The sequence below is a fragment of the Parathielavia appendiculata genome (assembly GCF_033297405.1).
Source record: "Parathielavia appendiculata strain CBS 731.68 unplaced genomic scaffold N657scaffold_30, whole genome shotgun sequence".
NCBI classification, from domain to species: domain Eukaryota; kingdom Fungi; phylum Ascomycota; class Sordariomycetes; order Sordariales; family Chaetomiaceae; genus Parathielavia; species Parathielavia appendiculata.
The window spans coordinates 50443-75675 of NW_026944249.1; the positions used below are offsets into that span (position 1 = coordinate 50443).

The 25233-nt window shown below is 54.7% G+C and overlaps 9 protein-coding genes across 9 annotated transcripts; 3 read left to right on the forward strand and 6 right to left on the reverse strand.

Moving 5' to 3' along the window:
• Positions 1–275: 275 nt before the first annotated feature.
• On the reverse strand, positions 276–2227 carry N657DRAFT_650441 (alpha subunit of succinyl-CoA ligase). Its single transcript, XM_062793940.1, has 5 exons — positions 1920–2227; positions 1759–1787; positions 1553–1679; positions 1403–1491; positions 276–1337 (listed from the first exon to the last, which is right to left on the reverse strand). The coding sequence occupies exons 1-5, from the start codon at positions 2087–2089 to the stop codon at positions 748–750; spliced, it is 1005 nt and encodes a 334-aa protein (XP_062642948.1). The 5' UTR covers positions 2090–2227; the 3' UTR covers positions 276–747.
• A 299-nt stretch (positions 2228–2526) lies between these two features.
• On the forward strand, positions 2527–4648 carry N657DRAFT_627196 (histone acetyltransferase ELP3-like protein). The gene is made up of 2 exons (XM_062790809.1): positions 2527–2948; positions 3002–4648. The coding sequence occupies exons 1-2, from the start codon at positions 2657–2659 to the stop codon at positions 4426–4428; spliced, it is 1719 nt and encodes a 572-aa protein (XP_062642949.1). The 5' UTR covers positions 2527–2656; the 3' UTR covers positions 4429–4648.
• A 3152-nt stretch (positions 4649–7800) lies between these two features.
• Positions 7801–8619, reverse strand: N657DRAFT_650447 (uncharacterized protein). Its single transcript, XM_062793941.1, has one exon. The coding sequence runs from the start codon at positions 8180–8182 to the stop codon at positions 7949–7951; it is 234 nt and encodes a 77-aa protein (XP_062642950.1). The 5' UTR covers positions 8183–8619; the 3' UTR covers positions 7801–7948.
• A 2908-nt stretch (positions 8620–11527) lies between these two features.
• On the reverse strand, positions 11528–12411 carry N657DRAFT_650450 (uncharacterized protein; the record flags this gene model as incomplete). The annotated part of the gene is made up of 2 exons (XM_062793942.1): positions 11528–11768; positions 11864–12411. A coding segment is annotated over one exon (412 nt), but the record flags the coding sequence as incomplete, so codon positions are not given.
• A 970-nt stretch (positions 12412–13381) lies between these two features.
• Positions 13382–14291, reverse strand: N657DRAFT_316760 (uncharacterized protein). The gene has a single exon (XM_062786769.1). The coding sequence runs from the start codon at positions 14055–14057 to the stop codon at positions 13566–13568; it is 492 nt and encodes a 163-aa protein (XP_062642952.1). The 5' UTR covers positions 14058–14291; the 3' UTR covers positions 13382–13565.
• A 3695-nt stretch (positions 14292–17986) lies between these two features.
• Positions 17987–19317, reverse strand: N657DRAFT_582243 (uncharacterized protein; the record flags this gene model as incomplete). The annotated part of the gene is made up of 2 exons (XM_062789596.1): positions 17987–18940; positions 18991–19317. 2 exons carry the CDS (start codon positions 19315–19317, stop codon positions 17987–17989), a joined length of 1281 nt encoding a protein of 426 aa, XP_062642953.1.
• A 677-nt stretch (positions 19318–19994) lies between these two features.
• Positions 19995–20574, forward strand: N657DRAFT_650455 (uncharacterized protein). Its single transcript, XM_062793943.1, has one exon. The coding sequence runs from the start codon at positions 20160–20162 to the stop codon at positions 20490–20492; it is 333 nt and encodes a 110-aa protein (XP_062642954.1). The 5' UTR covers positions 19995–20159; the 3' UTR covers positions 20493–20574.
• On the forward strand, positions 20406–21304 carry N657DRAFT_316835 (uncharacterized protein). Its single transcript, XM_062786770.1, has 3 exons — positions 20406–20442; positions 20533–20910; positions 20984–21304. The coding sequence occupies exons 2-3, from the start codon at positions 20616–20618 to the stop codon at positions 21220–21222; spliced, it is 534 nt and encodes a 177-aa protein (XP_062642955.1). The 5' UTR covers positions 20406–20442; positions 20533–20615; the 3' UTR covers positions 21223–21304.
• N657DRAFT_650456 (carbohydrate-binding module family 43 protein) lies at positions 21186–23233 on the reverse strand. Its single transcript, XM_062793944.1, has 2 exons — positions 22939–23233; positions 21186–22885 (listed from the first exon to the last, which is right to left on the reverse strand). Exons 1-2 carry the CDS (start codon positions 23020–23022, stop codon positions 21386–21388), a joined length of 1584 nt encoding a protein of 527 aa, XP_062642956.1. The 5' UTR covers positions 23023–23233; the 3' UTR covers positions 21186–21385.
• Between the last annotated feature and the right edge of the window lie 2000 nt (positions 23234–25233).

Consider the following 25233-nt stretch of genomic DNA (forward strand, 5'->3'; position numbering starts at 1 on the left):
GCGCACTTTATCACTCACACATTCCCCTCCGGAGATACCATGTCGTCTGGACATGAAAATAGGAAAGCAGCGCGGTGGAGGGAGACTAGATGGGGAGAACCCACGATCCCGTGTCTCTATAAGCATCAGTACGGGAGTTTACGGTTTAGGGCTCTGGACCTGGGCGAACACTTACATGGGATTTGGCATTTGCTTTCTTTTCTTTTCTCTGAGATTCTAGACCAATCACAGAATGCGAAGCACTGGTTCGAGCATGTGACGACTAGGTGACGCAAGTGGAAAGAGCATTTTCAGCCTATCTCGTGATCTGCTGCCTCAATCTGAATTCAGTTGATGTCAAGCGGGAGGGTGCAGGCAACCTGTGCAACTGACTCGATGCCGCCCATCCATATTGGCACCCTCCCAGCCCAGGGCTGGTTGTCGATGCCAGCCCTGGCAACCCGCAACCCAGAACCACCAATGGCTCATAAGCGCTCCACGAAGAGGTCACAGTGTTTGATCAGCGAAAATTATACCTTAGCAAAATAGGGGCTCATATTGCACAACATATTAAGCCGACCACCAAGTCCCCCAGTCTATAAGCTCAAAATGCCTCGGGCTAATCCGCCCCTGAGCGGTCTGCTACGCTCACAACCTGCCCCATTCTCTACTCCCCATCCGCACCACTCGCAATAACAAATGAAAACAATCACATGTACAAGGCTAGCAGCGCCGGAAGAGTAATATTTCGCTACAGACGCCAGAAACTTAGAGCAGGTCCCTCCTGACGAACTCGTCGCGGAGGGCCTTGCCCAGGCCGGCAGGCGACCGCTCGACAATGACACCGGCCGACTCGAGTGCCTTGATCTTGGAGTCTGCCCCGCCCTTGCCGCCGGACACGATGGCGCCGGCGTGGCCCATGCGGCGGCCGGGGGGCGCCGAGATGCCGGCGATGAAGGACACGACGGGCTTGCCGCCGTTGATGGTGTTGTTCTCGCGCAAAAAGTCGGCGGCGTCCTCCTCGGCGGAGCCGCCAATCTCGCCAATCATGATGATGCCGTCCGTCTCCTCGTCCTCGAGGAAGACCTTGAGGCAGTCGATGAAGTTGGTGCCGCTGAAGGGGTCGCCGCCAATGCCGACGACGAGCGACTGGCCCAGGCCCGCGTGCGTCGTCTGGTTGACGGCCTCGTACGTCAGCGTGCCGGACCGGCTGACGATGCCGATGCGCCCGCGCTTGTGGATGAAGCCGGGCATGATGCCGATCTTGCACTGGCCGGGCGCGATGATGCCCGGGCAGTTGGGGCCCACCAGGCGAGTCTTGCTCTGCGCCTTGAGCATCGATGTGATGCGCACCATGTCTGCAACGGCCGTGTTAATGATCAATATATTGTGGCGTGCTTCACTCGGCCGGCCATGGACTCACCATGCTGGGGGATACCCTCGGTGATACACACAACGAGGGGAATCTCGGCCGCAATGGCCTCCTCGATACCGGCGGCGGCGAGTGGGGGGCTGTTTAATTCCCGGCTTGTTAGCGCGGCTTGCCTCAGTGAGATCTTCGGCGATGGCTTACGGCACGAAGATGGCAGTGGCATTCGCGCCCGTCTCCTTTACAGCCTCGCTGACGTTGGAGAAGACCGGGAGGCCGAGATGCGTTTGGCCTGCCTTCTTGGGGTTTGTGCCGCCAACAACCTTTGTGCCTGCGCAAATACCGCGTGTCAGATCCGATGCTCCCTCGGTTCCGTCCAAAACGTTGCCGCTCGCGGAAATTGGGTTTACCATAATCGATCGCCTGTTGCGCGTGGAAACTGTCATAAAACTCGCTGTTAATCCCAATACTGCCCTGGTGCTCTCGCTGAACGAGAGGAGTGTGACGGGAATCGCGATGCGCGATAAGCCGCATGGTGGAGTAGGAAGAGGGCGGGTGATCTGCCACTTACGTTCCCTGCTTGCCTGTGAAGCCCTGGAAGAGAACCTTGGTGTCGCCGTTGATGCGGAGGTTCTTGATGGTTGCGGCGTAGGGGGAGGTAGAGGACGAGCTGTAGCTCCTCTGGGCGAGCTGTCGCAGGAGAGCGCCCGCAGGCCGTGATTGCCTTGAGAACGCCTGCATCGTGCTGTGTCTGGAAGTGCCAGGAAACAATCGATCAAAAGAGTTTCCGAACAAGCCTGAGAGCAACGGAGAGGGAAGCTAATGCAAGGCGGCGATGCAGGATTGTGTGTTGTCGTTGGAAGCCGTGGCCTTCGTCATTTCTCCAAACAGCGACCTTGCCCAAATTTGTCGCTAGCTTCCACCAACGGGATCCATCTCTGACACGCAGGTGCTAGCCTGCTGCGATTGGCCAAGCTTGAGCGCCTCGGCAATGGCGGCGGTAGTGTTTTTCCGACCTGCGAGCTGGGCTTGGCATGCGGCATTCGGTGCCGGCGACTCGGCCCCACACGGGCATCGACAATCAGTTGTAGTGGGGCAATTAATACAGGCACGCCAGCCGTGCACCGGTTATCTTGAAGATGGCCCCACCAAGACTTCAGATCTTGAACCCTTGACAACTCCAGTCCAGTAACACTCGAGGGGCAAGACCGGGAAAGGAAAACAGAGGGCACGTCAGACGCCTCACGGCAGGGAACAATTGACAGACATCATCTCCCGACGTCATTCAGGCCCTTATAGTTTACCACGATGGCCACGACTACGGTAACGGCGACGATCCGGAAGAAGGACGCAAACCTGCCCCCAGAGAACGAGCGCTTCCTCCGATGCTGCGCAGACATCGCCAGCGCTTTGATTGAGGACCATGAGGCGGCCAAGGACTCTAGCCGTCCCCGCAAGGACATCAACCTCAATGCGCTGCGATCCAAGTTCGCAAAGAAGCACAGGATCAACAATGTCCCCCCATTGACGGCCATCATCGCTGCTGTGCCCGAACACTACAAGAAGTACATTCTTCCAAGGCTAATCGCCAAGCCAATTCGTTAGTTTCTCCGGTTGCTGAGACGGAGTTGGGTAGCTATTGACACTTGCTAGGCACTTCCTCTGGCATCGCGGTCGTGGCGGTCATGTGCAAGCCGCACCGATGTCCGCATATCGCATACACCGGCAACATCTGCGTCTACTGTCCCGGCGGCCCGGATTCTGACTTTGAGTATAGCACACAGTCCTACACTGGATATGAACCGACGTCCATGCGCGCCATCCGCGCGCGGTACGACCCCTTCGAGCAGGCTCGCGGGCGGGTCGACCAGCTCAAGGCGCTCGGCCACTCGGTCGACAAGGTTGAGTACATCATCATGGGCGGGACATTCATGTCGCTGCCGGAATCTTATCGGGACGAGTTTATCTCCCAGCTCCACAACGCGCTGAGCGGCTACGGGACGCTGAACGTGGATGAGGCCGTCCGGGCAGGCGAGCAGAGCAGCATCAAATGCGTGGGCATCACCATCGAGACACGACCCGACTACTGCCTCCAGCCCCACCTCTCCAGCATGCTCCGGTACGGCTGCACGCGCCTTGAAATTGGCGTCCAGTCTTTGTACGAAGACGTCGCGCGAGACACCAACCGCGGGCACACGGTGGCCGCCGTTGCCGAGACCTTCTGCCTCGCCAAGGACGCCGGCTTCAAGGTGGTCAGCCACATGATGCCCGACCTGCCCAACGTCGGCATGGAGCGCGACTTGGACCAGTTTAAGGAGTACTTCGAGAACCCGGCCTTCCGCACCGACGGCCTCAAGATCTACCCCACCCTCGTCATCCGCGGCACGGGGCTGTACGAGCTCTGGCGCACGGGGCGCTATCAAAACTATACACCCAACGGGCTGATCGACCTGGTGGCGCGCATCCTGGCGCTCGTCCCCCCCTGGACGCGCATATACCGCGTGCAGCGTGACATCCCCATGCCGCTGGTGACGTCGGGCGTCGAGAACGGCAACCTGCGCGAGCTGGCGCTGGCGCGGATGAAGGACTTTGGCACGACCTGCCGCGACGTGCGCACGAGGGAGGTCGGCGTCAACGAGGTCAAGCACAAGATTCGGCCGAACCAGATCGAGCTGGTCAGGAGGGACTACACCGCCAACGGCGGGTGGGAGACGTTCTTGGCGTATGAGGATCCGAAGCAGGATATCCTGGTTGCGCTGCTCAGGCTGAGGAAGTGCACTGAGAAGTACACGTTCCGGGAGGAGCTGGTCGGCCAGCCGACGAGTCTTGTGCGCGAGCTGCATGTGTACGGCATGGCGGTGCCGGTGCATGCGCGCGATCCCAGGAAGTTTCAGCACCAGGGTTTCGGCACGTTGCTGATGGAGGAGGCGGAGCGGATTGCCCGCGAGGAGCACGGTAGTGAGAAGATCAGTGTTATCTCAGGGGTTGGGGTGAGGAGCTACTATGCCAAATTGGGGTACTGGTTGGACGGACCGTACATGAGTAAATGGTTGGATGGAAGACCCCGGGAGGAGGAGTGAAGGGATTACTCGTGGTGGTGAGGTCTCAGGTTGCATTGTAGGGTTGTGTGGGGTGGATACTGGCATTGAGTGACACAGGCGTCAATGGGTTTGAAGGCGTTGCCGGCATTATGTCTGCGGATCTGTTACGACTGGATATGGAAATGGAAAGGTATGCCTCGATCTGACTTGCGCTCTTCTCATATTCTGTCTGAGCGGGTATCTGGCTACCAAGGATGTCGAGCTCTAGTAGTTTCCTTGCCCCGTATTTCGTATGCCATCAGGCCGGTAATTGCAGCACTCAAGGGGAAGGCCTGACCTGATGGATGGGCGGCTCGGTTCCCTGGCACCATGGGCATCACCAGGTGAGCTCCTCGTCTCATCACGGTATCGGATGACTGGCATCGTTCTGATGTACAACGATCCCCGCGGACCTATCGGCAGGTTGGTATATCTTACACTGGTGTGCAGCTGGATTTGTCGGCTTTCTGTGGTTTGCCCTTTTTTGACCCTTTGTTCTGAACCGAGAGGAGCAGAGTTCTCGGCCAGAAGGGGGTCAAGTGGAGGCTGTCTCTGAGCTGTTGTCCCTGATCATTTCGCGGGTATATTATCGAGTGACTCTGCGAGGTGGGAAGAGAATTCTCCGGCAACGGTAACGGTTCACGGTCGGTGGTCGAATATCATCCTGGGGTGACGGGATGTCGGCCGCCTCTGTTTCTTCGTTAGTTACCGACGCTCAGTGAATCGATGGGCCCATAGTGACACGGAACGCAAGAAGAGGGTTTGATGCGATCGATTATCTGGGAAAAGTTGCTGAACTCATCATGGAAGAACCACGAGTCTCACCGTAAAGGTAGTAGCTTCCTAATCAGAGGCTAGATAGGGAAGAAATAACGTCGAACGGGAGTCCAGGTGGTCCGAGACATCGCGTCAGTCGTCGTGGCACATTGTCGCGACTGTCTCATGTTGGGAAGGCAGCGCTTCATGGGCCGTGAAAGGTGGTGATGTCGAGCGTGCCAGCTACATGGGTGGGCTTTTCTCGTCAAGGCGCCTCTTCGGTCATGGTGGATCAGAGAGCAGATCGTAGATCGTTTTCTCCCAGTCTCGCCCTGTCGAGTTCGCTACGGAACGTAAGACTTGGGATTCGGGGAGCCTAGATTGCGCATGGAACGGGCAATGTCCTAGGCAACAGCACTGCTGCGGGTTGAAGCTCGGCGCTCAGGTGGTCGATGCTTTGGAGGCTGAAGCATCAAAACGGAAACTGGAATTTGCAGAGCAAGACACCCGACCCCCGTCTCCGAGCAACAGCGCTCACCTCGCGAACTCTCTCGGAAGGCGTCGGCCCTTCCTGTCCCGTCGCATCCGCTCAATCGCGGTGTGGCCCCCCGCCTAAACTCACACCAGCCCATCACACCTCTCTCAAAACAGTGCTTGGTTTTTCCAAATGTCTATGCTTGACCGATTCGGGCCACTACAGCGCTATTTGTCAAGGAGAATTCCAGGGCTCGGAGAGCATCGGTGTGCATCACGGTCATAAGGTTACTCGTCCTGGACTCTTGGCTTATCACGGCCGACCAATTTCTGACTTCCCCCTTTTTCTAAACGGGGTGAACCGCAAAGGTTCAGCCTCCAAACTGCGTTTACCGTGTCGATCGCTCGCCCGCCACACCGGCGGTGAGTCGATAACTCGGCGGCAAATGCCACGTCTGGGTTTTCACCTGGGACACATGCCGCACTCGGAAGCATGCATCTGAGGACGAGGGCCTCGACCTTGACGCGCGACGGGGCCCGGACGCAACCAAAGCATCCGGCATCCACTCCCGAAGGGCAAAAACGCCCTGGCATGACGTGTCGTCTGCCTTAACGGCACACAAATGGGAGTGGCAAGGGATTTGTTGTGGCCGGGAAGTGTATCGAAAATATACCAGGGCTGATGCTGTCATGCTGAATCCGACAGAGCGGTAGCAACGTGGTACCAGGGCAATGCAGTGCCTCGAGGCTTACACTCATGTGCTTGTACACAGTACAGATGGCCCGGTACACAGTACCAGTCAACAGTCGCTTGCGCCTCATCTTGCATCGTCTGTGTTTATCGAGAGCTTAACCGGACACCACCGCCAAGAATCGTATTGCAGAACGGTGCGTGCTTTGTAGCAGAAACGGAGAAAGGTCTACGAATCCAACAGTACTTTAAATAACGTGCTCGTGACGGGAAGGCAGACACACTGAAGACTGGCAGTACTGTGGTCCGCAAGATTGTAATTATACCTTGTCCATCTAGCTAGTTACCTGACATATCCTGTATTGCGACCTGTGCTGTAATTAGCTGGGACCTGGGCGACGTCCAGCAAGGCTTGTCAGGCCCGCTCTTCCCTGCTCTGCTAAGTAGCCCGGGTCCAGCCCCCGGCAGTCAAGCGAGCGCCAGTTTCATTCAACTTTGGACTGCTTCCATGCAAGACATGGACACTGCCCCGCCTCCCGTGTCCTCATCTCCCGCTACATCCATGTATTTCAAGCTCCAGCACGAGTCCGGCTCCTCGAACCCGTCTCCAATGCCTCCGCTGTGACGGCGCTCCAGCCCGGCCTCAATCTTACACCACTGATCAGGCCAGCCGTTCTCAAGCTGGTAAGCGCCCCGTAGTGGTGTCCAGGGTGCAGAGTATATCGAAGATTGACTGCTGGCGCTGTCATCCTTCAATTCTACCCAAGTAGGTAATAGTTAGAACATGAAGTGAAGTTGTACCTCATGGGATTAACGTCGCCCGCAAGCTTACCTGATAGCAACACGGCGTGAATCCAACTGCTTATTCCAAATATCTCGGCCGAAACCGAGTCGACCCACGCGCCAATGTCTTGAAGCAGGTCATCAACGAATCTCTCGTCACCTCCGGAAGCTGTAAACACGACAACAAAACGATCTCGTTAGCTCTGGCGTCAGCCGTAGGACTCAGCGCGGCCCAAAGCGGAACCATTGAACTTGCCCATGCTTGGTCACGCGAAGAAGGATCGGCAGTGACCAGTTCTTTCGCAGCAGCTGGTGATACTTCGTTGCGACGATCAAATAATGATGGAGAAGCAGCTTGGAGTTGAAGCTGGGAGAGAACTGATTCTGACGGCAATGTCCCATTTATAGTGGTGGATGGACAACGACCGGCCCCAAGGGCAAATCCTCGTCTGTTAACCATAGACTTGTTGGCTTCTTACCTCTCTATTGCGGCTTGAAACTCGAATTTTAACGAACGTGACCAGACGGAATTCACACCTGTACAGGCGAACCATCCAACAGGCCAATGATCTGTGTCATCTTTTGTCCACTAACCACCTGGGCCGGGATCTTCAGACTAAGCACCGGTGAGCTACAAGTACGGCGGTTCCCATTGTGTCACACCCCTCGTCCTTTGTTACCTATCTATACTCAAAACTGCTTTCAAATAAAACATCGAAATAAGTTGTACCCACTATTGATTTTATAAAGTAAAGGAAAAAAAGGTACTATGTTGCTTTCTTTTTTTATTCTATTTATATATTGGGTATGGAAGACTTAGGGTTTAATCCTCCGGTAACCTTGGCCGACTCCATTCCGCTGGAAGATTGAGCGGCGTGAAGCGAGCTGAACGACCTGCGAGTTGGGAGGGGGTGACACAGCGGGGATGTGACCGGGACTCGAGGGACTTGATGCGGGTGCGGACAGCGAAGCTCGATTTTCTGTTGCTGGCAAACCGGGTAACGGTACCGGATTTGTCTCGGAGCAGTCCACGTTACCATCGCCTCTCATTGTCATCCGGCAGAGGATTGACAGTTTGGTAAACGAGGGCGCTCACCTTAAGCGTGCTAGCCTGATGTCTCACAGCATCAGTGACAAGGCCGGCCATGGCACTGACACTTCAAGAGATCCCTGGACGCCAGGGTACGCTGCGCGTCTACCAGTAGACCGGTAGCAATGCCGCTCTACCTGCACGCCTCCTGGCCATCGGCTGCGTGCGAACGACAAAGCCCGGGAGGACCCCACGGGCCTTTCGACGTCAGGCCCGCTTGAGCGACAAGGGCCAGGAGACTTGCCCACGGCAATCTTTCGGCGGCTGCAAGAAAAGGAAGCAGGGCGGGGATTCATGAAGAAGCGACAGCAGATTCTATGACTGAAGGCGATTCCCCGACCGTCGGTCGATCACTGACCGGGAGCCTGCTCAGAGCAAGCCAAGCCAAGCCCCAGGTCGGAGCCACAGCGCAGCACAAGTAGGGAACGTTCCAGAAACAAGCCTCCCATCAAGGGTCAAGAACTCGTAACAATCGAGCTGCAGAAAACCGCCGTCGAGGCATTTCCCGACGCGTGTAACGCACCCGCCCGGCTGGCAGACGTGAATCTAAACGTGATGCGGGAAGGAGATGGATGAATTGATTGGTTAGAGCCAGGACTCGGAGTGACCGACGCAGAAGACATGAAATGAGCCACCCAGTCACTTCAGTCTTGAAACAGGGCAAACGAAACGTCTCAATCTCAATCTCTCCGAGGTGACGGCGGGCTGGAAGGAGCCGCGAAAATGACAAGGTATGGAAGTGACGTGAGCAGAGACGGGGATCGACCCCGGTTCGGCTGTCACTCAGATGACGATGTGCGTTTCGGTCCCAAGGTTTCGCGTCTGGGTTCATTTCCGTCTCTTTTCGGGAGAGGCTGGCTCGGCCCGTGCAGGCTCCTTGCATCCACGATCCGCTTGCATTTTCCGGTTCAGGTAAGCAATCCACTTGTGAGCAGAGCGGACTACGGAAAATGGCAGCTTGTACCAGCAGCCGTCTCTGTGGGCGTCAGGCCCTCGACCTTGGTCGGAAGCACGCGTGGGATTGCACATGGCAGTACATCCGTAGTGTTGAGAAACTTGAGCTTATTTTTGTCTCAGTGCTCAGACCAGCGTATGCGGCTATACTGCAATACCAGGACCCACTGAAGCTCAGTCCAACCAATCAAATATTTTCCATACACGGTCTAAGTCCTTTTTTCGGGACTTGGCCGGATTGACCCAAGCATCTGTTGGAAAGCCAACAGCCACGATTCAACGGTGACACGCTTTATGGGAGCCGTTAAAACAGTGAACTTTTCGAGTACCCGGGACCAGCCCAGAATCTGTCCATTGAGTTCTCTTCCCTTCCTCTAGTTACCTGGGTATCCGCCAGACCTTATATAACAGCCGTGTATTACCCCTGACCAGGGTACGACCCCGGCATTATTACATAGATAAGTACCTGGAGTTGAAGAACTAGCTGGACTGCATGCCTGCCCTGCCTACCTACGCCTGAACAGGCTCTTGCACCCCCAGGCTCCTAGGCTACAATCTACTAGCCGCACCACTCCAAAAATGAGTAAGGAGGACGGTGTCAACGAGGGTAAGCTCCCTGCGAATTGTCTTGTAGTTCGGAGCAAGTGGGTGGGCGTTGGAGGGGTGTCACTAAAGGATCGGAGTGCGGGGGTCATCCTATTCTCTCCGTCGGCTACTACGACGAAGCAATGTAATACAAATATCAACAAATCGGTACTATTAGATGCACCTGTTTACAAGTATCCGAATTATATATTAATCTTCTCATTATGCGATGTTGTGGTTTTGAGAAAATGAGGAATGATTCAAGTAGATCATGTCAGTTTATATGGGCATGCGCGGATTATTCACCCCCAATCTCAAAAAATGGGGTCCAGACTCTTCCAGGGCGATCTCTGTTAATATGGGTCTATCTCAATAGGGTTAGCGGGGCGGTAATGTATAGAAGCTAGTAAGGTAACACGTCCATGGCACCTTTGTATGGATGAGAACGCCAGCCGAAGGCTGGCACTACGCCTTGAAAATGGAGGTCTGAGTACCGAGATAAGGCTTACCGCGCTGGCGGCGTGAAGATTTGGGATTCGAGTCGAGATCTGCGATATGGAAGCCACAAAAAAGTCTTCGAGAAAGATGGAAGGCTCCGTTCTCTGCGTTGTGCATCTCCCGCCGGAGCAGCGACCTGGGAACGGGCTTTGCGGGAAGCGATTTGACAGCAGTCGTGGTGCTTGCGTATCATCTCGAAGAGACTTGACGACATCCTTGGCGGAAAAGCCGTTTGACGACATCCTTGGCGGAAAAGCCGTTTGACGACATCCTTGGCGGAAAAGCCGTTTGACGACACTTTCGCCGAATAATCGACCAGACGACCTGGCGACGTTTGTGCCGTCGCCTCATTGCAAACCTTGGAAACCATCCAATGGGGCCTTTGTCGGCATCATGAGTGGACCCGGGCTGTCAAGCTCTCCACGTGCGCACGGTGGAGTTACGACAAAACCAGCATACTTGGGCCCGGTTATTGGGAGACCTCCCCTACAGTCCTTGACTGTAGACTGCTTTATCCATTGGCCACAATCCTCGACTTCCCAATCTAATATCATTGCATCATAGACTTGTCTGGAAGACTTTGTGATAGAAGCAATCGCTTGATATCGACTGAGCATCTCACTACAAACCGGTCCATTGAAGTTGCCCTGTCTCGTGTAGTGTTGCCGTTAGTGTAGTTAGTTCGCCTTCGAGAAAGACCCTCTGAGATAGTTCTGAAGAAAGGTTGATCCCACAGATTACCGGGGTCTACGCAACAGGCGAGGTCTGCCAATAACCGGGCCCAGCATACTTGTTCCCAAACCGGAAGCTGTTTACATACCGTAAGGTAGGGTGGGCATACGAATCACAGGCTTAACAGCAGGATATCAATGTCAGCTTGCGGAAAGCTTTCAGCCCAAGGCATCTTGATAACGATTCACTGCGCTCAGCCATACTGATATTGGTTGGAAATTTGGGCTCAGAAGAACACGACCCGAGGACCTGAACAGCTGAACTCGTCGTCTTATCGGAGAACTCTGACCTAACGTTACACAAACGAGCCACCACCAGGGTTTTCTTCCTCTAACTGATACGCCACCAAGTCTCCGTCTACCTGCTAACCACCTTTCATTCTTCGTCAACCCCAGTTCAGATCTCCCATTTCCTCTCCGTCAACAAAACGGTACCCGTCCATTTCGACCCAGTACCATTGGTCACCGTAACCGTAACCAAGCCGGTAGTACGCACGCAGCGGTGCTCCCAGGGGTGAGTACCCCAAGAGTCGGGCCATGAGGCTCTCGCATGTGAGCGTTGCCCAGGCTGAGACCAGTCAGGATGACGGAGATATTTGAGGTTGTTCACAATTTATAGGTGTTTTAAAGTACGCTGTTTTGGTGTACTTACAGGTCGAGGGGGAAATGATAATGATCAAAACGGGACCGACCGAAAAGCCGTGACGCGTTTCCACCCAGATACTGATTCCCCGTAAGAGGTCAATGACTGGCATGTTGCCCGTCTTGTAGCCAGCAGCTACACCGTTTGCCCCAGGGTTCTATCAGCCAGATTGCACACTTCGCAGATGAATCATGAATGATCCACGTCCGATGAGCAATGAGACGACTTACACATAGTGACTTGCTGCAGCGGCGCAAAGTGCCCCCTTGGGTAATTGGGTCGGCGCTCCGTTAGTTGTTGCTTGGAGGAGGCAAGTTGATGTCGATGTTAGACCGAATCAACCCATCGCCAGGTTGCTCCAGGCCTTTATATGTCGACGAAGTGAGCATCATGCGGCTCGAAGTGGAAAACCAGTCCCGAAAACGCAGGGCAGACAGGAGAAACCCCATAGCCAAGCCGCGGGTCCGGGCGACTGATCGAAGTTCTGGGTCCATGTCCAGGAAGCGGTGTTGAGATCCACAGGTCGATGTGCAACCCTTCCCCCCTGCTTCCCTGACTCAATCCATCCCCAATAAAAGTTTCATGTGCATTTAGGGCTACTCCCTCCGGCCCTTGAGTTACGGTGTGTTTCTTCCACGTCATGGTGCCGTGGGGGGCAGCGGTCCAAGATGTGCCAAGCAGTGACGCTGGGACGACAATTCTCATCAGCCAACCGGATCGGGGACCGGTGCCGGACCCGGGGGCTCGGGGCAATGCAAATTGACTCGGGACGGGCATGGTGCCGGTGCATATGCATAGCGGAGGCTGCTTTTGCTATAATAAACGCCATATGAAGGAGTGGGGTAGGTGCATGAGGCTCTGAGCCGGGTGGGATATCAATCCTGAGCAAGCTGAGCCACAATCCAGTCAACCTCGCCGTTTCGCTTTCCCTTCTTTGGCCGCATACCCGCCACGTGCAGGGAGGCACCAGCGGCTTCCGGTTGGAAGCAGCAAGACTGAGCCACCACTGTAAGCTGCCAAACCCCCTCGTTTCCCTCAGCCGTTTCTGCTTAACCAGTTGCCCACAGTTGCTTTACCCTGCTTCTAACGACACCGGCGCAGCCGTTATCTTGCGCCCGAAACGTGCCAGGGTGTTGGGAACTTGGGATTAGTACAAAATCTCTCAGAAGAATTCCGGAAGGGTCCCGGGACGCCAACAGCCAGTGCCGGAGATCTCGCCCTGCAGCCGAGGGCCTGTTTATGCAGCCTTGTCTGCCTGTGGAGTGTAGTATGTCCCGAGCGCGAACGCTTCATGTCGGTCTGGAAGCTTTCCTCGCATCCCTTCGGCTTGCTTCGCCAAACTCCTCCAACTTGCCCCTCCATGACTGAGATCATCGGGGTTAGGCAGAGCCGCAAACCATACAAAGCCGAGCAGGGACGCCTTGGGCGAACGGAGAAGGATGGACGAATCACTTCCAAACTTTCCGTCTGGTCTCATGAGGTTCGGCCAGTTCTCATGAGCTGAACTCCCTGCAGGACTGGAGGGCCTGGGTTGGTTCCCTTTGCTTCCGCTTCCAAGCAACATACAATCCCGTGTCGCTCATCGGACACATCATGGAGGGCTTGAGGGGTTACACGCTTTTCCCGGTCTCAGATGGTGTCGAGAGACTTCGTGTCGGCAAATTATGGTCGCGGGTGAGGACCGGGAGCGAAAGAGGAGCGAAAGTTGCGCGAATTCACTTGGGGCCCTCACCGTTTGTTGCGTTCCGAATCTGGATTTTGAAATATGCCTCCAGAAACCAACCACATGGCACATGGCACAGGCCTTTGTTTTTACCCAGGGTCAGAATCGGATCACGTAACCGGATACGGACGTGGATTCAGGTACGGACACGGAGATATGGTCGGTTGACGTGTCCCACTGCATAAAAGAATACCAGGCAAATACCGTACCTAGAACCAACGCCGCGGCGCGGTTTGCCTGGGAGCTTCCGCGAAGCTACCACGCGTATTACGCCTTAGACCCCTGCAGCTCCCCAGCCACAAATCTCGTTTATTGTGCAGAATTGATTGGCACTCACTTGCTTTAATATTTCTTGACAGCCTGCCGGGCTTAAGCATGATCAGGAGATCCCAGATTTTCAATCCTTTCCTGGCGTTGGCTGAGACATTCTTGACGCGAATGAAATTGTCTTGCAGCTGTTGTGGATCATTCCTGCAGGGCACTGTCGAATAACAGCCATGATCAAGTGGCTTGGTCAAGGTCATGTGCCCAGGAGATCCTGTTTTGCAGATACCTTGTGCCAGCTCCAACTGAGAACGGCAACTCCAGCTGAAAATGGCAACTTGGTGCGACTGATCCTTCGCCCTCGAAATGAGAACCGACGACATGCCTTGAGACTGTAGACTAGTCTGCGACTCGGAGGCGACGTTTTCATCTCTCATGCTTAATATCCTGGCCCACGTTCGTGAAGAAATTCGAGGGCATCACTTTGACACACTTGTTTTTCCGCGCCGGTGATTCTTACTGCAAACTGGGGGTTACCTCCGTTAGGTGCAATACGGGTACTGCAGCCACTCGATGTAACCGCCGTTGTATGGTAGCCTCCTGCAGTGGTACTTATTGGTGTCTCTTTGACCACGCCATGCTGCCAACGGGAGAAATTGATCTTGCCGCGGTCCGAATCTTGTCATCTGCCAACCAAACCAAATCCATGCCAAGGCGCAGCGGCTGACTGCCAGCCCATCCACCGCACTAGCATTGCTTTGATCAGCAAAGCGTTTATTAGCAAGATACGTCTTTTCCTTTGAGCGAATGCTGACGGCGAAATACCTATCTTCCATTACCTTGGATAAGTCGCAACGTTACAGGGACTAACCGTGACTGACAAGGGTGAGATTCAGACTCCCACCTCAACACTCAGACCTGGAGGTCGTATAGTAGTTCAAGCTCAGTTCAGGTGGACCTGAGTCGGGCTCCTTCGGCCTATGTTGTGTTGTATGGACGATGTCATCTTGGATGCGGATTTCTTTGGCGGGGAGCGGAAATGAGAATGGCCGTAATACGGGCGTCGTCTTCATGACGGGGCGACAAGCTGCCTTACAGTTAGTTGCTAGTTAGTATTGTTATTTTGCGATTAAGGATGGCGTTTATAGAGTAGTAGAGAGTAGCCCACTCAATGATATAGCTCACTCACTGATAATGTACGTTACTATAACAAGTTATTGGCGCTTTCTTCTAAAGTGTCTAACTTCATTTCACGCCGACTTTCCGGGGGCCTTGCAGCTGCTATACGTTTGATGCCTAATATGCCATTCCTTTGTGAGTAACTTTCCTCAATCTTTTCTCCTTGTTATCTCCCGACAGTATCAACTTCTTGCGTGGCCATTCTCTTCCAACAATGGATGAACCATGCGAGCCATTAATCCTTTCTTCTCAATCTCTCCGAGTTCTGGCCTCATTCACATGCTGGTCGACTGCTGCGTGGTATGAAGTGTCATTGGAACTTACAATCTTGTTCCTCTGTGTCACTACTCGTGCCCTTCACTTTCAAGTTACGGCTTTCTCCGGCGCATTCACCTTACATCCAGCACGACTATTGGACATTGCTAGCAGATACACTTGGCTGCCGACAAACTCACCAATCACATTCTGCCTGGACAGATGCTGGTTCAGCAAATGTCCCTCGCAGCTTTATATTTGCAGTTAGCCAGGAACCTACAACAAAGCTCGAGAGGCTCTCGATGACTCTATCCGGGAAGCAAGCACAATCGGTATTTCTCTCTATCCGAAGTATTTAGATATAATCTGGAGCTAACAAGTACTATAAAGGCTTTTCGAAAGCCCCGTTGTGTTCGGAGCGCGGTGACTTGTGGCTCATGCTATGCTTCTGGGATTTGTAAGTAGACTTGCTGAGCTATTAGGATAATGAGCAAATATCTGGAAGTGGCATGAGTTGGCATCTTGCTCTCCGTTGTATTGTCGATCACCGCAAAGTCGCGAAGATGCCAATGTTCCAGGATCAGCCGCAGCTATTCGACCATTAGTCTTGGCCGTAGACTCTTCATTGACCTCGAAAGAGCAACGGCAGGTAGTGCCCACAAGGAGCATCTTTTCAGCCGTAAAATCAGAGTCAAGAAAAAGGTGGCGTGTAGAGAGTCCAGCGGATCTCGACTGGGACAATTCGGATACGCGCCGGAAGAACAAATGGATCGTACACCAACGTTCCTGGCTCCGCAAGCTTTACCTTTGCAAGAAGCACACGTTTCTCGCGATTGTTATGGATGGTCTTGGCCAGCTAGCAACCTCACGGATGGAAAACCCAAGATGCCGATTCTTTGAGAATCTGTATCAAGAATATATGCCATAAAGGCATTGGGATGGCTTGGGTTGTCAAACATACCTGCGGCCTCACACCTAGGAATGTAGCGGATTATGAAGAGGACATCTGGCCTGGGACACTGCAAGATGACATGAGGCTTATGGAGAAACTAGACAGTGGAGAGCCTTGCAGCAGTGGCATCCCGGACAGTTGTACCGAGACTACCTAGGATACCTACAACTCAGGGAGTTTCCCGCCAGCCTATACGTCTACGAGACGCCTTCGAGTTGTGGACGGTCTATTTAGAGTCGCCTGACATCTTCTCTCCTAGACACTGCGTTTGTACGGCTACATATCAACGAGGCCATTGAGAGCGAATCACACAAGTTGGAACTTCGAAAACACCCATCGCTCTTGAATCGCACCAGCAACACATCATAAGGAGGTTAGGTGACGCTGGAATCAGGACGTCGACGCCAATGGGGTCAACAACAAAGCCGCACCCTACAGCCCTAGACCACCGGTGACCAGACATGGAAGTCTCTCGGCCCCTGGCAGCAGCGACGATATGGCGGCATCGATGGTCGTGTCTCTCGGCTCGTCACCTTCTCCTTCCAAGTAGATATCGTTCCCAGCCCAGCTAATGGCGATGCCACTGACACTTGCCTTCTTCAAAGGTCCGGACACACACCCACCGAAAACGGAAAGAACTCGAAGAATAAAAGAGAAAGAACAAAAAAGCAAGACAGAAGGGGAATCATGAGGAAGAGCCTGCTCTCTTGCCCTGGAGAGCTCATCTAGGGAACATGCATTGGGGTCATGGTGGAAGGATAAGCGGAAATCTCACGGACGGTTTCAACGATTGCTTCGGTCTGGTCGGCTCCGCTCCAGGCCAAGCTGCCCCTTCGCCGTATCCGACTAGGCTTGCCGATGACGATGTCAACGGGCTGGGCGACACTGTCGGCCCAAACCACCAAGACAATCAGTATCATCAATATTAGCAAGGAGAAGAGGAGAGGGATATGTGCGACGATGGAAAGGGCTAGGAATTTTCGAACAGCTTGTAAGGAAACGAAACAGTCAAGAGAGAAATTCCACAGGAAAAGGGAAACAGATGGCATAGGGAGGGGTGGTCGGTGTGAACATCTTCGTTCTTCTTCCGTCGCCACTCAAACAGTTGTTCGGCAAGCTGGACTTGGCCATTTGGCCACCCCCTTCTGAGTAGTAGTTGCGGTCTGACATCTTCACATCTTGTAGCTTATGTATTATTGATGCAATCTTAGTACCTGGTAGCTGTCAGCTCTTCATCTGTCACTTCGACAGAGTCCAATACCCTCTGATTCTGCTTGAGTCTTTCATCAGTACCGTAGATAAGAAAAGAATGCGCAACAGCTGGCAGCATGGCAAGATAAGCCGATGCGCTCATATGTTTACGTTCGCAATTAGTTACCCATCTCTTACTGCATTTGGATTTGGGAAGTGCGGCACTCCCAATCTTGATCCAATACGCGCTTGAAGTTTTGGATCGGTCGCAGGTGGCATGAGATTTCGAAATATGGCTCTCCGCCGTCGGCCACAACATGTCAAACATGCACTTCTAACTTTACAAGCTCGCCTTCACTTAGGTCTGCACCCATTACTTGTAATTTGTCTCGGGTTGAAACCTGCCTTGGGGCTGCTCCTTGTGGTTACCGCCAAAGCCTTTCAGACGCAACGCAAAGTTACCTTAAGTATTGTGTGAATAGGTACGTCTCACAGTGACACCACAATGTTGACTAAAGCTGAGAATATCTTGGTGCTAGACTCAGTGAGACCTGTGTAACTGAAGAGCACTTTCCTAGGTTGTCTGCGGAGTCCACTCGTCGACGTCCACACATCACCAGAAAGGTTCCAACCCTACAGAGCTGCAATGTCCGAATCTGTTTCTGGACATCCTTGAAGACTTGTAGCGCGGTAACCGGCCTCAAAGACAGGCTGCCAACCTTGAAAAATATGGTAGGTACCTTACTGGGACGTTAACATGGAACGTGTTCCAGTGTTCTCTTTGCGTTATCAAAGATCAACTTTGATGGCAACGATGCCCTTTGATAGAAAACCTGTCGCAAAGAGCCATGCCTTTCTCGTGTCGGCAGCAACACTTTCCGAGTTTGCAGTCGGCTTGAGGGCCACCAACACGGCTGCACTGGCACTTCTGAGCCTGGTCCCGTCGTCCTCAAAGAGAATCCGCTTCTCCCAACGGCCGGCAATCGGCCTGACGTATGTGACCAATACAGGGTCCTTGGCGGCCGGATCTCGATGAGTACTGCTGAGATCGACAGCGCGGGCCAGACCGGCTTCCAGAAAACCGCTTCGGTCGTCACCCGGCTTGGCGTAGGGATCGGCAAAGTAGCTGGGATTGTCGGCGATGTGGTCAATCTCGACAGACTCCCTTATCGTGATGTTGCCGCTGAAGTTGGCCGGGATTTGACCAATGTGGAGCACCCCGCTAGTGCAGCTCGAGATGAGAATCTCCCGCTCGGAGCGGCCATGACCGAGACCGTTAGCGTTGTGCATACCGGACAAGGCAACACGGGCAGTTACGGCTGCAGAGGGATCCGATGCCGCCAACGAGGCTAGTTGGACATGCACCACTTCGGTCCACTTGGCACCGGAGCAGAGATCCTCGAAGGTGCGCATCAACCCATGGTAGCGGTGGCGGTGGTCGTTTGTCACGTAGATCGAGGTCGGGCTCTCGGCGAAGACGTCGTTTGGCGCCTTGATGAGCGGATGCCAGACAGATCGAAGATGCTTGACGGAGGAGGATCCGAGGACGTGGTGGAAGACCTCGAGCTGCGAGCGGGCATGCGGTCCCTTTGCCCCGGACGGTTGTGTCTCGGGAATGTGGTTAACGGCGAAGACGTAGACGGCTTCTCCGTCAGCGCTGTCCTTGTCGGGAACCACATCGATGCCGTGAGTAACGAAGGGGCCGTCAAAGTTCTCAAACTTGAGCCTCCGTGACTGCATAGTCTGGCCATGGGTTAGCAAACTGCACAGAGCGCTTTCTTGGGCACACACACATTTGGGTCGACCACATGGATGGAGCCTCGGCTTTTACCGGCCAGCTCGGGATCGTCAAAATTGGCCAGCGGAGGGAACCACTTGAACCTCGTTTCGGCGTTGTCCTCACAGGCCGTAAAGAGGGAGCCGCTGGGGGCATGGTAATGAATGTCCTCGCAATGCACTGTGTCTGGGATGGCAATCACCTCCGCACCGTTGGTGGTCGCGGCGCCAGGGTATCTGCGGAGGGCCCCGAGCACGGTCAATCTGCGATGGAGAGAGGGCCCTACAGCGTAAAGCAGATAGGCGAGGACGGCCCCAAGGACGGAGAGAGGATACGATCGCATGGCCGCTTATTCCAGCGTCAATGGGTCGGGTTAGGGGGCGCGTCCTCGTTGACTCTCCAGCAAAGGCATATTTGAATCGCGGTGGGACGTCATCGAGAGGGGTCCGGGCAAATCGAACCTCGGTCGACCCCAAGATCTGGCGGGGTATCTGGTCCTAGTCCGGGACGGTATGGGGTTTGTCTGGAAGTAGTCTGGGGTATCTCTGGATCATCTGGGGCTAGAATGACGCTAGCGTGCAAACATCAACCTTCGATGTCAAATGAACGGTTTGGTGGCCTTGATGAGGTCCATCGCATGGCGGTCTCGATTGTTCATCCCGCCGCGATCGGTGTTTTGATGATCTTTGTGTTGGCTCTGAGGCCCTTGTAGCCAAGGCACGATCTGCAGAGACATCGTCGGCAATCGGATAAAGTGCTGACAGAGCGATGGAGACTTCAAGATGCCGCCAACTTTTGCCCCTTGAAATCTCGGACTGAGAACCAGGGGCGAGGTGGTTACTCAAGTCAGGACCAACATTGGGAGTTGACTGTGCCATGTGAATGATGAAGTGTGAGCTGCAGCTCGGCCCACGGCATGCTGCGGCGTCGGGTGTTCACAGCAGGCCCACTTCCTCGCTTAGGTAAAACTCCCGTCATCCACAGTTCCACCCTCCCTAACCTCTTATCGCCGGCCCCACTAGAACTTACCACCGGACACCACCGAGACAACGCAACTTCACCAGCCAAGGAGAAAACCCAACAATATCCGTACCAGAGAATCGGACTGCTTTAATCCGCGGCCTTGAACCACAAATTTCACCATCCGCTTACTGAAGCCGATCAATCAAGAAAAGGGTCCTAACAATGCCCTCGGTAAAGAACCCCAACGCCCCATCCAGAAACCGCCTCGCCGCCCGCGCAGCCAAGCAGCGCAAAACGAGGCAAAAGGCCGCCGCCCTGGGCCAACTGGCGCGACAAGGCGGCGCCATAGCAAAAGCCGACGCCCGTCGCGGCGCGAAACCCGGCCTGCTCCCGACCAGCGGACCTCGCGCGGCAGTCAGCAAAAAGAAGCAGAGAAAGCTGGAGAAACAGCTGAGGCACGCGCTGAGGAGGAAGATGGAAGCCGAAGGGGAGGTTGAGATGAAGGGTAAGTTTTGCCAGCGCATATTTTGGGGAAGCTCTTTGCGAACTTGTTAAGATGGGAAGACCACGTTGCTGACGTTGCTGTGCTGTGCAGATGCGCCGGCGGAGAAAGGGAAGAAGCAGGATAAGAAGAAGGAGGGCGGGGAGGCTGAGATGGAGATGGATGTTGAGTGAGCGATGCACACGACTCAAGAGGAGGTCAACCAGACGGCGGTCGGCAAGGTCGGCCGGGCCAATCAAGCTGCGGGCGTGAGGGAGGAAGGAGACAGGGCAAGCGGGGTCATCACAACAACATGTCTAGCCGACATCCCTTTTGGGTCTGATGCCGTCCGCAGATCTCCACGCCAGCGGCATGTCCTGGAAAGCCCAAGTTTCGCCATCGATACAATGGTACCCAGGACAAGGGATATTGCTGCCGGACTTGTGGTACAATCCACTGCCACAGTCAGAGGCTCCTGCAGAGTCACTACCGGTAGGACACAGCAACAGGTGTGGCAAAAGGAGTTGATATCAACACTCTAACTTAAGTCATGCCCGTGACGCAGCACAAAATAGCGTCCTACCCAACCACGCCTTGTCCCCCTTATGCCCCTTCAACAGCCTGGACACAGAATGTGAAGGAAGCCGTTGCGGCGACTACGCCGACAGCCATTTCGGTAAGCAGCCGCCATGCATGAAGCTGTGCCTAAACACGTCCTTGCATGGCTGGACAATAGCGGGAAGATATAGCGAGAGGTTACTTTTCGCGGAGGACACCAGACGCCAGAAAGTCCACATGATATAACTCAACGACCTGGGAATATCCTACGACCTCGAATTACTCTAAGTACAATGTAATATAACTAACCCAAACAGATAGTGCCAATAAAGCCAGTTTAACCACACGGAAAACCCACCCAGCCTCCGCCTCCGCCTATCCATGCACCAACACCGCTTACTCACGTCGCTTACAAAAGCACCATACCCGCGCCCACGCCCATGGCCATGAGCACATACAAGCCAACCGCCGCATCGGCCAGCCCAAACAAGGCCTTGACCGGCCCGCGCGCAACGGCCGCATTGGAGCTGGTCTGAGAATCCGCCCCGCTCGTCGACGTAGCCCCGGCGCTCGCACTGCTCAGCGCCGCGCTGCACGTGCTGTCCGCCGCGCCTTGCTGGATGGTCGCCTTGCCTTCAAAATCGCATGCCCCGGCGGCGTTGTTCTGCGACTTGTAGTACTGGTCGAGCACGTAGCCGAGCTGCTGGGTCGCGTTACACATGGAGAAGGCGCCGTAGACGCCCGAGGTGGTGTTGCCGCTGATGCCGGCGCAGGCGTCGGGGGTCTCGGAGCACACGTAGTTGAAGATGTCACCGTAGTCCTTGGGTGAGGTGCTCGAGGCGGGGACGCACGAGAGGGAGGCGAACATGCACTCGCAGAGGCTGGAGTTTGGGGTCGGAGGCAGCGATTCGCCCTTGACCTGCCAGGACTTGCTCAGGTCCGGGCAGGCGGCGGGCGAGTTGGTGGGCGTGTAGGCGTCCATCGATGTGGCGGAGGGTGCGACGGACGACATGACGGTCTTGAGAGCGTCGTAGTTGGCCATGGTGGAGGCTGAGTCGCCTGATACGCTGACCAGGCCGTAGTCGTTGGTCTCCTGGAAATACATGTAGACGATGCCGCCCGAGATAACGTCGGTCATCTCCTTCGAGTAAAGGGCCTCCGTCTCCTGCCAGATGCGTCCGTCGGCGCCGTTGGGCAGGTTGCAGCCGTACTCGGCGAAGAAGACGGGGACTGAGTAGTTGCGGAAGAACTCGACTTGGGTGTCGTAGCCCGACTTGGACATGGAGCTTTCACCGCACCACGAGTAGATGTTGTAGCCCCAGTAGTCAATGGCGTCTTCCTCATCGCCGCAGTTGAAGTAGTGGGCAATCTGAACGCGGATGTCGGCGTCGTCGTTGGCAGCGTACCCAACGCCCATCCAGCGCTTCACGTTGTTCTTAATGTAGGCCTTGGTGTCGCGCACGGCAGCCTTGACGTAGGCTGAGGCAGGCGTGTTGGTGTTGTTGTTGGTCACCTCGTTGCCGGCGAAGAAGCCGATGACATTGCTGTACTTGGAGAGGTTGTCGACCACGCCCGTGTAGCGCTTGTACAGGTCGACGTCCCACTTGGGGTCGTCGCGGTTGATGGACAGCGCGGGCTCGCTCAGGTCACTAATGACGTAGATGCCGGCGGCATCAAGCAGCGCCATGCACTCATCGTGGTTTGCCGTCGGGTCAATCGCATACGTCCGGATGGTGTTGGTCTTGAGAGCCTGCATAAGGGGAATATCGCGTTTGCAAGCCTCGACATTCGCAAGCGGGTCTGCGTACTTGGTGCTGTTCGTGGTGGCACCCCTGGCGGCACTGTCCTGCTGGTACGCAATACCCTTCATGAAGAATTGCGTGCCGTTCTCGTAGAAGAACTTACTGCCCTAGTAAAAAGTCAGCGCGCGCTACTTGGCAGGCCTCGGGCAGCCGCTCCGACCTTCATGATGATGGGCGGAAGAGCGGCTGATGCCTGCCCCAAAAGGAGCGAGGCAGAGATCAAAGATGCGGTTGAGGCGCGCATCTTGTAGCGATAGACCTGCTGGCCTGGAATGACAGTTTTAAGCAGGGTATGGTACGTGGTAGACTCGATGCTCCGTTCGATGTATTTGGTTTCTGGTTCCGATGCGGCCTAAGGAGAGTGCAAATAAGAGGCAGGCAACAAAAAAGAGTCAAGGTCTGTCAACGAGTGTCAGAAGTCGAAAGATATGTAGCGAAAGGCAAGAATGGCAACCTCCTCCGCGAATAATAACGAAAGGGACTCGAAGAGCGTCAGATTTTCGAAAGAGGGAGAGAAACAGGAGGTGTGAACCAGGAGCGCGGAAACGCTAAAAAGCAGGCACGGTCGCCCGCCCCCACCCACACCGAACGGTCCCTGAGGCTGGATCCAGGGCGAAACTGATTGTGGAACGGCTTGCAAGGTTTCTCATCGTCGATTTCCTCCTGCTGGAAGGCCACTGGTCGGAAGCGCAGGGGGCTGACGCGGTCTTTGGATGGATATGCAGGTACCTACAGCTTGCAGCCGCCACGCTGCACTGCGCAGTAGAGCGCTAGCAAGGGCAACGTTCCCTCTTCATCTCGTTTCTGTCCGGAATCGAGCGTCGCACTTGTGCAACACTTTTGCAGGTCTCAGCAGCGCACAGAAAGCCGGGAAGAACTTGACCACGACAGAAAGCACAGCAGCAACTCTGTTTCCAACTTTGCATGCCCATCAAACACTACGACTGTCAATCCCTGATTCTCGCCGCCAGTCCTGGGCACGGTTTCCGATGCCGCTACACAATATCCCGTGAAGCGCCCGACAGCCATTTCACGACTCCCATGTGACCAGGGTCTCCACGCCGAGGCGAGATTTGGCTGGGATGACCGCCATTTCCGGCACAGACACTCTCATTCAATCACCTCCTCCCGCCTGCCCAACTGTGAATGAGTTACGGAGTGACATGACGTGGTCACAACCCCGCGCTGGTGGGTATGATGCCAGAGATCGCCAGCGGCCGGCTTGGAAGTCTTGGAAAATGCTTGGTTCTTTCAAACAAGACTTTGCCCAGGTGCCACAGCAGTCTCGGCGATGATCTGGCGACTTGGCCTGCACAGCCCCCTGACGCGCTCCACCATGCTCCCGGCGGCCAACAACATCGAGCGTGGATGAAGTTGAGGAGATGATGAAATGCAGAGCATCGGATCTTCGGATGGCAGTCCAAACAATGGATCCGCCGTCAGGACACTCGTTCCACAAAGAAACCCAACGAGCTCCCTTCAATGAGGGGTTGCCAGTGCTGATTACTGCGCAGTACAGTTGCACGACTCTCTCCCTTTTGCATCATTGTTCCTCGTGTTCCCGCTTCTTTAGGTCTTGGCGCCGAGGCGGGTATGCCGCATTCACGCTCCTTGGCGATCTGCAGGGGTCACCATCTGCATAACGCGAATCTAATGGTCGTCTCAAATTGGGGAATGGCACGCTCAATTTGGAGTCAGCATCCAACGAGCCTCGCCGCCAAAGTTGTAACTTGACTGGAATGGAAACCCATCGTCCTTTATCGGTATCGTTCTTGTCTCACAGAGGCCCGAGCTCCTGTACTAACAATTTAAGGCTATGCCGTCGTCGAATAGCTTGTGAGCAGGAGATACCTTAGCGAAACACCTGCAGCGTTCCCTTGCTTGGAAAGATCTTGTTAGCCCTTCACTTAATGACGCCGTATGTGTATAGGACAGAGGAGAGTTAGGCCAGGTCAGATCACTGACAAGGTATCTCGTCATGTGGATAGTTCTGAGAAAGCTTTTCTTCTGCATCACGGATGCTTCACGGGGGGTTAGCGGGGAGGTCACTTGCCTCTCGTACCCAACGATTGGCGCGATGGCATGAGCGGGCCTCGCCCGGTGTAGGGGGGAATTGGCGAGGACAGAAGTTTCGGATCCTAGACCTAAATCTACATGTGCCGTAGGAATCAATTGTCAGCATATCCGTTCTCGGGTTGACGATCGTTTGGTGTTAACAGCTAATCTTGTATCTGCTCAGACCGATCCGGTAATAGATTCATTGTGCAACAAATTGCTCCGCCCTCTCCTGAGATAATCTTCATCTTTGCAGGTGCAAGCCGTCCAGTTCCTGGTGTATGGATCGCGCGGCTCACTTACTAGGCACGCAAGGATTCCAAAAGGCCCGGCTTCTAGCATTGTAATTTACTCCGTGGCAACTCGTGTGTCCTTGGCAGACGTGTCAGCACACAAGAGG

Coding starts and splice junctions, on each gene's coding strand:
- N657DRAFT_650441 (XM_062793940.1), bottom strand. CDS start 2,089: ATGCAGGCGTTCTCAAGGCAATCACGGCCTGCGGGCGCTCTCCTGCGA. Junction 1,680..1,758: donor GCAACAGGCGATCGATTATG/GTAAACCCAATT, acceptor GTATTTGCGCAG/GCACAAAGGTTGTTGGCGGC. Junction 1,492..1,552: donor GCCACTGCCATCTTCGTGCC/GTAAGCCATCGC, acceptor GGAATTAAACAG/CCCCCCACTCGCCGCCGCCG.
- N657DRAFT_627196 (XM_062790809.1), top strand. CDS start 2,657: ATGGCCACGACTACGGTAACGGCGACGATCCGGAAGAAGGACGCAAAC. Junction 2,949..3,001: donor GCTAATCGCCAAGCCAATTC/GTTAGTTTCTCC, acceptor GACACTTGCTAG/GCACTTCCTCTGGCATCGCG.
- N657DRAFT_650447 (XM_062793941.1), bottom strand. CDS start 8,182: ATGAGAGGCGATGGTAACGTGGACTGCTCCGAGACAAATCCGGTACCG.
- N657DRAFT_316760 (XM_062786769.1), bottom strand. CDS start 14,057: ATGAGAGATGAAAACGTCGCCTCCGAGTCGCAGACTAGTCTACAGTCT.
- N657DRAFT_650455 (XM_062793943.1), top strand. CDS start 20,160: ATGCCCTCGGTAAAGAACCCCAACGCCCCATCCAGAAACCGCCTCGCC.
- N657DRAFT_316835 (XM_062786770.1), top strand. CDS start 20,616: ATGCACACGACTCAAGAGGAGGTCAACCAGACGGCGGTCGGCAAGGTC. Junction 20,911..20,983: donor CTCCTGCAGAGTCACTACCG/GTAGGACACAGC, acceptor CCCGTGACGCAG/CACAAAATAGCGTCCTACCC.
- N657DRAFT_650456 (XM_062793944.1), bottom strand. CDS start 23,022: ATGCGCGCCTCAACCGCATCTTTGATCTCTGCCTCGCTCCTTTTGGGG. Junction 22,886..22,938: donor TTCCGCCCATCATCATGAAG/GTCGGAGCGGCT, acceptor ACTTTTTACTAG/GGCAGTAAGTTCTTCTACGA.